The 11,968-nt window shown below is 39.3% G+C and overlaps 2 protein-coding genes across 2 annotated transcripts; both read left to right on the top strand.

Annotated features, from left to right (window-relative positions):
- Positions 1–4,816: 4,816 nt before the first annotated feature.
- On the top strand, positions 4,817–8,268 carry LOC101309465 (phosphatidylglycerol/phosphatidylinositol transfer protein-like). The gene is made up of 4 exons (XM_004303374.1): positions 4,817–5,062; positions 5,404–5,505; positions 5,628–5,788; positions 7,985–8,268. The coding sequence occupies exons 1-4, from the start codon at positions 4,969–4,971 to the stop codon at positions 8,090–8,092; spliced, it is 465 nt and encodes a 154-aa protein (XP_004303422.1). The 5' UTR covers positions 4,817–4,968; the 3' UTR covers positions 8,093–8,268.
- A 1,040-nt stretch (positions 8,269–9,308) lies between these two features.
- Positions 9,309–10,334, top strand: LOC101299024 (uncharacterized protein At5g39865-like). The gene has a single exon (XM_004305528.1). The coding sequence runs from the start codon at positions 9,576–9,578 to the stop codon at positions 10,332–10,334; it is 759 nt and encodes a 252-aa protein (XP_004305576.1). The 5' UTR covers positions 9,309–9,575.
- Positions 10,335–11,968: the final 1,634 nt, after the last annotated feature.

Genomic DNA, 11,968 nt, shown 5'->3' with positions numbered 1-11,968 from the left:
CCATTTGGTCTGACAAATGCTCCATCTACTTTTCAATCTGTAATGAATGATATTTTGAGGAAGTATCTGAGGAAGTGTGTGTTGGTATTTTTGATGATGTCCTTATCTACAGCATTTCTATGGAAGATCACTTGGTTCATTTGCAATTGGTTTTCGAGGAGTTATTGCAGCATTGCTTGAAGGTTAAAGAAAGTAAATGTAGCTTTGGAGTGGAGCAGGTGGAGTATCTGGGACATGTAATCAGTTCCAAGGGAGTAGCTGTGGATCCAAGCAAAATCAGTTGCATCAAGAAATGGGAAAAACCAAAAACTCTGAAAGGGTTGAGAGGATTTCTTGGTCTAGCTGGTTATTATAGAAAGTATGTTAGAAACTTTGGAACAATAGCCAAACCATTGACATATATGCTCAAGAAGGACAGCTTTACATGGTCAAACACGTCTGAGGCTGCATTTGAACAATTGAAGGAAGCTCTCATGACGACTCCTGTCTTAGCCATCCCTGATTTTGTTGTGGAATGTGATGCATCTGATAAGGGTATTGGAGCAGTACTCTCTCAAGAAGGGCGTCCTGTTGCTTTTCTGAGCAAAGCTTTGGCACCTAGGCATACTGTGCTTTCAGTGTATGATAAGGAGATGATGGTTGTGGTTTATGCAGTGCAACATTGGAGACCATATGTAATATCCCACATCGGCCAAACGGAGAGGGGTTATGTGCTGTATATGTACATGCCCACCTCCAATCTAACATGAGGCCTTTTGGTGGCTCAGCGGCTTCGGAGGGGATGGGTACTCCGAGGTTAAGCATGTTGATGCTAGAGCAATCCCAGGATGGGTGACCTACTGGGAAGCTGCTCCTAAGCTACCGGAAACAAAACCGTGAGGGCCGATGGGCCCAAAGCGGACAATATCGTGTTACGGCGGAGCGAGTCCCGGGATGTGACAAATGGTATCAGAGCCACTCTGCCGTGTGGTGCGAGTGTGCCGACGAGGACGTCGGACTCCCAAGGGGGGTGGATTGTAATATCCCACATCGGCCAAACGGAGAGGGGTTATGTGCTGTATATGTACATGCCCACCTCCAATCTAACATGAGGCCTTTTGGTGGCTCAGCGGCTTCGGAGGGGATGGGTACTCCGAGGTTAAGCATGTTGATGCTAGAGCAATCCCAGGATGGGTGACCTACTGGGAAGCTGCTCCTGAGCTGCCGGAAACAAAACCGTGAGGGCCGATGGGCCCAAAGCGGACAATATCGTGTTACGGCAGAGCGAGTCCCGGGATGTGACACCATATCTGCTGGGGAATCACTTTCAAATTTAATTACACTGACCACAGGACCATTGAATATTTCTTGAACCAAAGGATAACCACTCCATCTCAACAGAAGTGGCTCATAAAGCTGATGGGGTATGACTACTCAATACACTATAAAGCTGGAAAAAATAATGCTGCACCAGATGCTTTATCTAGGCAAATGGAACTAGCTGCACTGACTGGAGTTTCAACACCAGTTCACTCTTTTGTGGAAGAAATGCAAAAAGCTTGTCAATTGGACCAAGAAGCATCTGCCATTCTACAGGAATTAAGCCAAGGAGTTATTGGAAAGAAGCACTATTCAGTGGTAAATTCTCAACTTCTTTATAAGGGAAAGGTATTTGTGCCAACAATTGATAATTGGAGGAGTAAGATAATCAGTGAGTTACATGATGGTGTTATGGGAGGACATGCTGGAAGAACCAGGACTTATCAGAGAGTGAAAAGGAATTTTGCTTGGCCAGGAATGCTTAAGGATATCAAATTGTTTATTGCTAACTGTCACACCTGTTAGTTGAACCACTATGAAGCTCAAAACCCACCTGGATTGTTACAGCCAAATCCTATCCCTGAAAAAGTGTGGTCATGTATTTCAATGGATTTCATTGATGGTTTACCTGCTTCAAATGGTAAGACTGTGATTTGGGTTGTAGTTGATAGACTGCAAAAGGTTGCTCATTTTTATTACCTATGTCACACCCTTATACAGCAGCATCTGTTGCTCAATTGTTTGTGCAAGAGATTTTCAGATTGCATGGAATGCCAGAGTCTATAATTTCTGACAGGGACCCCATTTTTCTTAGTTCGTTTTGGGAGAAATTCTTTGAGTTACAGGGAACTAAGCTGACAAAGTCATCTGCCTATCATCCTCAAACAGATGGTCAAACAGAGAACTTGAATAGGACCTTGGAGCAGTATCTTAGGTGCACTATTGGAGAACATCCAGGCAGTTGGGCTAAGTATTTACCTTGGGCAGAATTTTGGTATAACTCAGAATTTTGGTATACAGATGAGTCCTTTTCAGGCCTTGTATGGATATCAACCACCAGCTATCAATCCTTATTTGCCAGGCTCAACTGCTGTAGCAAATGTTGATCAAGAATTGCAGGATAGAGATGCTTTGCTGGTGACTCTCAAAAGGAACTTGAATCTAGCTCAATCAAGGATGAAGAATTTTTATGATAAGAAGCATGTTGAAAGGGAATTCAGTGTGGAGGATTGGGTATACCTGAAATTGCAGCATTACAAGCAGCAGTCAGTGAACAAAAAAGGATGGCATAAGCTCTCACCTAAGTATTTTGGTCCTTCAAGTGACTGAGCGAATAGGTAAGGTTGCTTATAAGCTCAAGTTACCAAGCACAGCAAAAATTCACAATGTGTTTCATGTGTCTTTGCTTAAAAAGCAACTAAGATCTGATGTGCGTGCTTCTCCTCAACTTCCTCCAATAATGGATCCACAGAATCCATCTTGGGAGCCTTTGGTGGTTTTGGCAAGGAGAATTTACAAAAAGAAAGATGCAGCTGGAACTCAGTGGTTGGTACAGTGGAAAAATTCTTCACCAGAGGATGCAACTTGGGAAGATTCTGAGATGATGCAGCAACGGTTTCTAGGTTTTGATCAGTCTGATGATTGATTCTAGAGAAAAACTTGAGGTCAAGTTTTGTTTAAGGGGGGTGGTTTGTTAGGGAACTAAGTGTTGTTCTCTGATTGTTATTAGGAGAGTAATTATCTTTAAACGCAGCGTTTTGGTTTGTTTATGAACAGCTGCTATAAGCTGTCAAAAACCAGTGTCGTGTGGACACGTGGTAGCCATGTGCGCATGTCTCGTCCTTATATGGACGCTGCTTCTGTGTAATCGGGGAGGAAAATTAATACAGCTTTATCTTTTCCTTGCATTTCCTTTTATTCTTCAGTTTTTTCCTTCTCAAATCCAGAAAGTTAGGGGTGAAACCCTAATAAAGTTCTTCCAAAATGGAAAGGATCATGTAGTCTTGCCCTTAAGGAGGCTTCTTCAGAGAGAAGAAAGTCAGAAGCATGTGATTGAACTTGTTGCAGAAGGTTTCCTAGATGCAGTAGGAGACTGGATTTTATTGTAACAATATCACCAAAGGTATCTTTTTCCAATTATTAACAAGCAACCGAAAGGAATGCTTAAAAGATAAAAACAAATTTAAAGGGTCATACCACAAATTTAAAGAGAAAATGGTTAGAAGTAGCTCTTTAAACAACTATAGGAAATGACCAAAGGAGGGGTCTTGTAACTGTTTAGATATTAATCCCACATCAGGAATATGAGACCTTGCATGTGGGTTTATAAGGGTTTGGGCTACTCCACCCATTGTCAATTGGTTTTGGATGTGAACCCCAGACTACTTTATCATATTATCAGAGCGGGTTACCCACGTCCACATGTGAAAGCGTACATAACGGCCACATAAACTCCACGTCACCCAAATGTTGTCCACGTGTTAAGCTTGAAAATTCGCCACACATGTGGTGGTGTGTTGAGATATCAATCCCACATCAGGAATATGAGACATTGTCTGTGGGTTTGTAAGGGTTTGAGCTACTCCACCCATTGTCAATTGGTTTTGGATATGACCCAAAATAATAGGAGCTAAAATATTAAGCTAAAGCTTGTGAAATAGCATGTCAAGATAGTAAGTGAAAATAGTAGGAGTACTGACTGCTTTATCCAGTCTTTCAAAGATGCTGTTAGACCTTGTTGCATGTTAGACCAAGTGAATTGGTTACCAGAAGCTTGTGAGGAAAGTACGTACAGTTGGTTTGAGAATTTGGAAGTCAATAATGTATTGTGGTTTTTTGTCCACCAGACTTTTCAGTTAAGGTTAAAATACAGTTAATTAAAGTCTCAAATTACTATCCAAGAAAGATTCATAATTTGGTATAAGAGCATTGAGCTCCAACCACAGATGAGCATGAAGTTCTTTATGAATAGAGGAAAGTGACAAACTCAGGACTTAACTAGTTTGTAGATATATATGAGTAGATCATCTCTATAAATTTTCATCCAAATTGAAAATTGTTAAGGCATTCATAAATGTGATTTACCAATTATAAATTTGAACGGCTCTTGTTTGACAGATTTAAATCGTCTATTGATTTGATTTAGTTCGATCTCTTAACGATCACCAATTTGGTTGAAAATTTATAAAACTGATCTACTTATATAGACCTAAAAACTGAACGATTGAAATGAAAAAATGTAATTAAAAAGTGGATGTAATAAACGATTGATTAGAAAGTTTTCAATTAGTTCTTAACTTAGTGGTCTTTAAATCTAAAACTTTACGCGAATCAAAGTAAACTTACTGTTTGGGACTTTGGGCCATCAAGCTTGGTATGGGCCTCACTCCTAAGCAATGATGTTTTGGGCTGGGATTTATTGTTGGCCTGTTTTCATTCTGGTCTCACGAGTCGGTGACAGCGAAGAAATCTATGATCAGAGAAAGTCTTCCTCTTGCTTCCACCTAACGTTCTCTCTGTCTCCAACCACTATATTAATTCCAACCAGTCTTCCTTCCTTCTTCTTTTTAGACTTATATACCTTCCTTTCATCTTTCACAAAACAGAGAACCCTAGATTTTCACAGCTTTTTCATTACTCTCTGAATCGAACACAGCAATCGGAGCAGCTATGGCTCAGTTGAAACTCATCACCGCCCTCCTCGTCTCCTTCTGCGTTCTTCTACCGTTGACTCACGCCGTTAGCAAGGACGTTAGCTACTGCGGTTCGACTCTCTATTCCTTCTTCTTCTTTTTCATATTTGTTTTTTAATTCAGTATGATTTTTCTGTGATTGTTTGGTTTCAGAATTGTAATCACGAATTTTCCACTATTTTAAGTAATTAATTTTTATTGGTAGCTGTTTAATTCGATTTAGGCTCTAACAGATTATGAAGAACTTGGATGAATGTTTACAATTTTGAAGTGCTATGTTTTACCAATAGCGTATGAATTATGAGTTTTTCTGGTTTGTTAGAATTGTTTTGTGGACTGCAGTTTCTTTCGTCTATTGTTTGTATTGCTTTTCGGTTTGCGAAACTAAAGCGAATTTCTGCGGTATGTTCAGATAAGAATGCTGACTATGCTGTCAAGGTAACCGGGCTTGACATCAATCCTTACCCTATCGCCCGGGGCAAGCCTGCCAGCTTCAACATTGCTGCGACTACAGGTTCCATTTGAACTTTGGTTGTTTTTATTGATTCGATTAATAAGTAGTCTGAATAGATAGGACGTAACTTGGATGATATGTCGATTGTAGTGTTGACTGGTCTTTTGTATATGGGCCGACAGGTGAATCAATCACCGGAGGGAAATTGGTGATTGACGTGTCATACTTTGGGTGGCACATCCACAGTGAGAACCATGACCTTTGCTCGGAAACATCTTGCCCTGTTTCAGTTGGTGATTTCGTGGTTGCCCACTCACAAGAATTACCTGGATATACTCCACCTGTACGTCCTCTATCATCATGTATCATTTAAGTCTATGCATATGTTTAACTACTGACATGCCACAGCATGAACATTTGAGCTTAATAGTCGGTGTCACCGTCTAGAATTCTAGACCAATAGAAAGTGCAGGACTCCAGGTGATCCTGCCTGCAGTTCATGAACATGGTAGTTTTATGATAACTATTAGATTGTCATCTTAGAAAGGGAATGAAGAAATTTAAGCGTCTAAACAACTAATCAATATATTAGACTGTGGTAGAATTTAAGTGGGAAAAGGATGATGCGGATTTTGACTGTAGATGATTGAGATTATGGTAATTAAATAGACTTGTGGCATAAAGACGTTGGAAACAATGATGGTAATTTTACTAATTTAGGCTCTTCAAATTCCAGAAGAGATTGAACGATGAATTTAAAATCTATCTTTCATTCTAATCTACCTTTGACTTACAAAGGTCGGCCCATATCTATGGTCTTTTGATCCAAAAACTTCATAGAGAATGGATTTTTCGTGAAATTTTAACGTACTTAAGTATTTCTAACAACAGTTTAATAACTTTGAACACTGATTGTTAGACAACTCTTTGCCTATCTTCTATAGTCTAAACGTGTGTCTCCTGTTCTTTAGTTTCTAAAGAAGCAATTCTTTAACTAGTTTTACTGTATCTATATCCTAATATCCTCATATCCAAAGAGAAATTTTTGTTATTCATTTAGGTTTTAGTGTCATCTTGATTGTGTTAAAGCCAATTGTCTTTTTGAAGATTTATTGATGATTTATAAGCCTTAATTGGGTTCCATGATTGAAGGAACCTGTAAACTATAGCCATAATGTTGCATTTTGTTATGAAATAACAACAATGGTGCTTACAATTGTGACACACATTTTCCTATGTAGCACATTGCATTGCGTTGCTTGAACTAGGTGTCTACGAGAATAAGTTAGAAGACATTAATCCTGCATTTTGAGATTGATACTGAACCCATTATGGATTTGGATGTTAAGGTTCAGTAGGCAAGCCACACCCTTGTGAAAACCATAAATGCAGCTTTCACTGTCATTATATCAAGTAGGTGTTGAAGAATATTGTTATTTTCCCAATCTTCATCTTCTTTCTTCTTTTATTTAGAAAGAGGGAATAGAGCCAAACAAGGTTGTGGCTCATCGATTGATGTGATGAAAAGAATTGTCCCTCCCCCTTTCTTCTTTTTCTTATAACATCACAATATCTTTCTCTTTGTTTGGGGGATCACATAGTCAATAAAAGCAACTTTATAGCAAGGTTACAAATGATTTGGATATGGGTTATGGGGATGCCCAATATTGGCACTTTGATTTGTTTTAGAATGGACTGAGGTAGAAATATTATTGGTATCTCCCCGACAAAGTTGTATAGCACAACTGTTTTTGAAATGTACGTGAAACATGTAGTGTTCTGCAAAGTAGCATTTAATAGTTAGTAATCATGCCGACCCTGGTACTGATAGTTACATTATGGTTCATGAGTTCCTTGGTACTTTAACCGTGGATCTTTATCTAACTTTTACTCTTTCAACAAATGTCAAATGACTCTTATTTATGACTGATCTGGACCAAAGGTGGCCATATTTACAGACTTGTGCCACTTTTCAGCTTTTGCATATAAATTGTCTGTGGCTGAATATGTGATCCTGTATATCATGTTCTTTGTTTTGTCCAAGTGCGTCATTGAATCCAACTTCTTTAAAATATGTCCTGCTATTCGGTCATTACATGTCTTTGGTCTGTTGTTTTGGTTACATATGGCTTGAGAACCGGATCTTGCTTTCTTTATCTTGACTCATTGTAGAAGTGTTAATAGAATGATGTCTTTTTTGTAAGGAAAGTGGAATTACAAGGTAGAACCACTAGTACATTCTGATCCAATTTGGTCGTAAAGGATGGCATTTCTAACTACTGTTAATAGAATGCTGTCATGAAGCTATTTCTATGATGCAAAATGACCTGGATGCATTACGATATCAATTGCATAAGACCAGTAGAAAAAGCATGTGGTGAAACTTTTGGAACTTTCTGCTAGACAAATCAAATGGTTGCTGCTTTATGTTTGATTTTGTTTCCCTACTTGTGGAATCTCTCAGCACACATTCATCATTTTCATACTGTTTACATGTTCTTCTACTGTGTCTTCCAGTTCTGACAAAGTTCACATGCAGGGTTCTTACTCTCTTAAAATGAAGATGTATGATGCAAACAAGCAGGAACTGACATGCATAGCCTTCGATTTTGACATTGGGTTTGCAGCTTCTGTGGCTGATAGTTAAGTGCTTCAAATGTTGGTTATTTGGTACTTCTATCATACTTCATAGCCTGTAAGAATGATCCTTGTCGCTGTCCGTTCTATGTTTATACTTCAACTTTGCTGTATTTTGTGATGTGTATATTATAATCAATCCATCCACTTGTTGAGACTATTAAAACTGAATGGAACAGAAAACTTGAATATGCTATGCGTCTGGTCGTTTCAGTGTTTTCAGATGATCACTCCTACTTCTCTGTGATTGCTATATTATACCCAGTGAAGCACTGTTCATGTCATTTTCCGACCTCGGCTTGCATCTTAGATACTCCACACAGCTTTGTTACTTTGTAAATTAACAGATGGAGAATGATGTATCATGTATGATGATTCAACCCGGGAATTAAAATTTACAAAATGTAATGTTGACAACCACCGGCAGTTAGAATGTGCTTATTACAACCTAATCGAGTACTTACCTAGAACAGGAAAGTGATAGCTGACACTAATCCTGTATCAGTTAGAAACTTAGGCTCAGGTCTATTTTAAGATTGCCGTGTGATATTATAGCTAGCTTACCCTTAAACTGCATATAAAGAAGCCGCCATTCACGGTGGCCCATCATTCACAAGTGGGTGTGCTTCATGATAATGCTTTCTACAGGTTACCACCATCACAAAAAAAAGCCCCCCCATCCACCATAAGCCACAAAGTCACAATCCCTTGTGCTACTAAGGATTCCATCTCGACATGGTGTGTGACTGTGAGGGGTGGTTCAATGCCGAATTGCGACGAAATTATCGAATGAACTTGTCCTCACACAACCAATTCGCAACGAAAACGATGCCCAAGAGTGTGTATAATGCCAAACACTTGAACATAAAATCAGGTTAGTAGTTGCTTTGCACCATCTTCTTTGGGATATGCCAACTGCTTACTGCTAGAATCACACAATTTTTGTAGGGTAATCAGATCAGGTGCATGATCGTTGCAGGTACCAAATGTTTCAATCACTTTAGTCCTTAGTTGTTATCTCGAGGGTTCCTTCCAACTGATAAAAGAGGAAATGGAAAGCTGCTTTTGCTCACTCTAGGCTCGATTATGGTCAATATGGCACCACCTTTGTCTCCCCGGAATTAGCTCTTGTCCTGTAACACTTACCATTACCAAATTACAATCTGCTACCTAGGGTTAGTACTCTCCTGCACTAATCATGAAGGGGGAGTTCAGACATTTCACTCTTAAAACCATGATTAGCATTTGGTAAAATGTCGTAGACAGTTCAGTCCCCCACCTAAAACTCTAAAAAGCATCCCCAACAATCGATTTCTTTCTCCAGTGTTTGCTTTTGAACCGCTGGAAACCAAAAGGAAAATGTCATCAAACTATGGACCTCCAATCTCTTCAGTAGTCATTTTCACTCGAACACAATACGCCTCTTCCTTTCTCCAACTCTTTTATGTCAAGGTGATCACATGCCACATTGCATTATCTAAACAAAGTGAGACATGAGAGGAATGAGGGGAAAACTTCTCAAGACATTGAAGTCCATCCCAACAATTAGTTCTTTGAGACATGGCCTGGTGTTTCAGCTAAGCCCCACAGAAAAGATTTCCATTCGGAAGACTCAAAGTTTCTCCTCGGAGCTTGTAGTTAAGGAAGCACTCAAGGCTGAAGATAGAGAATTGGGGTTCAATGTTGACGACAATGGGAATGTTACGCCACCGTTTTTAGATTTTGAGGAAGAAACAGACGAGGAGCAAGACCTTCCATCTTTGTTAGATTTCGAAGAGAAATGTCCACCCGGGGGAGGCGATTGTGTCATTCTTTACTCGACAAGCTTGACAGGTATCAGAAAAACATTCGAGGACTGCAAGGCAATCCGGTTTCTGCTCGAAAGTTTCAAGGTAACGGTGCAAGAGAGGGACGTTTCGATGCACATAGAATTCAGGGAAGAGTTGTGGAAGATGTTTGATACTAAAGTGATCCCACCGAGGCTTTTCATCAAGGGGAGGTACATTGGAGGAGCTGCTGAAGTAGTAGTGCTTCATGAGCAAGGAAAGCTGAAGAAGCTCTTAGAAGGAATCCCACTAGACTTGTCTGAGTCGCCATGTAGCAGCTGCGCCAACATGCGTTTTGTTGTGTGCTTCAATTGCCATGGAAGTCGAAAGGTGTTTGCAGACGGTGATAATGTGAATGATGAACTGCACGTTAGATGCGCAGAGTGTAACGAAAATGGTCTGATCAGGTGTTCCATCTGCTGCTGATAGTTCAACTAGTTTTCTGTAGTCTATATGTTGCAACTTTTCAAGTTGTAAAATATACTACTTGTATGATGCATATTAGCGTAACAACTTACTGTTGTAGAATTCCAGTTGTAGGAATCTAATATGTATAGCAGAATTAATGTTATATTTGCGCCACAACATCAATAGTCTTGCAACATAACATGCCACAATGTAATCTACTTATCTTGTTATGCATAATGGTTTCTGTCGTAGTGTATTAGTTTGATATACAATGTTGGTTCATTCTCTAACAGTACAAACTTTTTCGAGTAGAGTACTCATTGGAAAGGATTCACGGACAAAGTTTTACATGTATCCTTCGTTAAAATTCACTTGGAAGCGAAAAGAACCAGAAAAACAGCTTGCTTCCGGCATAAATTAGTGCATTTTAGAGGTTTGGGAGATGCTAACTTGAGCTCAGGTATGTGCAGGAAGATGAGACTTGTTCTTATCTTCAGATACCAAATTCGAAATGATGGGCTAGGGAAGACCATGCACATGGCTCGTCCTAATACTTGGACAGAAGTCACTGATTGATATCGAAAGGCCTTATGTACTAAAAGAAGGTGTGGGGCTAATGATGAAGCATTCACGCCAACAACTTTATGCTAAAGTGTCGAGGCATCTTCCTCCATATGTTCAAATCTTCTTGTATATATCTTCCACTTAAACCAGGAGATTGAGCTCAGATTAGTTCATGCTAAACCCCACAAATAAGTTCATCAATGAATCGAACATCTGCTTGGTATATAGTATATACGATACTCATTGCCAAGCAAAAGTTAAGGCCAAGAAGTAGCATATATGCCGCTGCATGCTAATGAGGACTCAAAGATTCAAGACCATGAAGCTTACTGTCAAATTGCTAAGTCTGAATTTTAAAAAAGAGGTGTTCTTTGGATTGAAACATTACAAGAAGGCAGAACATGATTGCATAGAAAGGAGATACTCTTGTGAAACGCAGATGGTTCTGGGCCTATGTTTGAGATCAACAAAATCAGGCTGGCCCCAATACAGCTCCAATCATCTTGAAGCCCAAACATCCATCATTAATTTAGTGGACTCGTAACTCTAGTGGTGACAAACATTTACCATTACATGTAATTCTGGACTATGAAACTCCCTATTATATGAATGCCAATTGTCAAACAAAAGCTGGCTGTGTAGTTGCTATGGACAATGAACGATGGCAATGGAGTAATCTAAATCAAATCCTGTCACACATCTAAATTGATTGAGGTGTTTGAGTATTTGAAAGTGATTCCATCCTACCCAGCATGGTCATGGTTTCTTACTTTTTCTTAATTGTTGCATTCAAGCTACTGGATTTGTGTTGTTTGTCTGGGCCTTTGACAAGTCTTGGATGATGCAGACTCATTTATGCATGCTACGAATCCCTTTTGAAACGGTCAAAAAGTTAACATTGTTTGGTTTATAATCCCTAATCACCATCATTGCCTTACTTAAGAAGATTACTAAAAAATGGAAACGAGAAAGAAGATTACTGCAATTGTAAACAATAATGAAGGTAGTCATCAATCTTGGAGAACGGGCAAGTAAGGAAACTATATGAAATTGGATAATGATTCCCTAATATAATTGATTTTGTATCT

This window comes from Fragaria vesca, linkage group LG6 (assembly GCF_000184155.1).
Source record: "Fragaria vesca subsp. vesca linkage group LG6, FraVesHawaii_1.0, whole genome shotgun sequence".
Taxonomy (NCBI): domain Eukaryota; kingdom Viridiplantae; phylum Streptophyta; class Magnoliopsida; order Rosales; family Rosaceae; genus Fragaria; species Fragaria vesca.
Note: the sequence above shows the minus strand (reverse complement) of the source record. Positions and strands in the feature narration are given on the sequence as shown.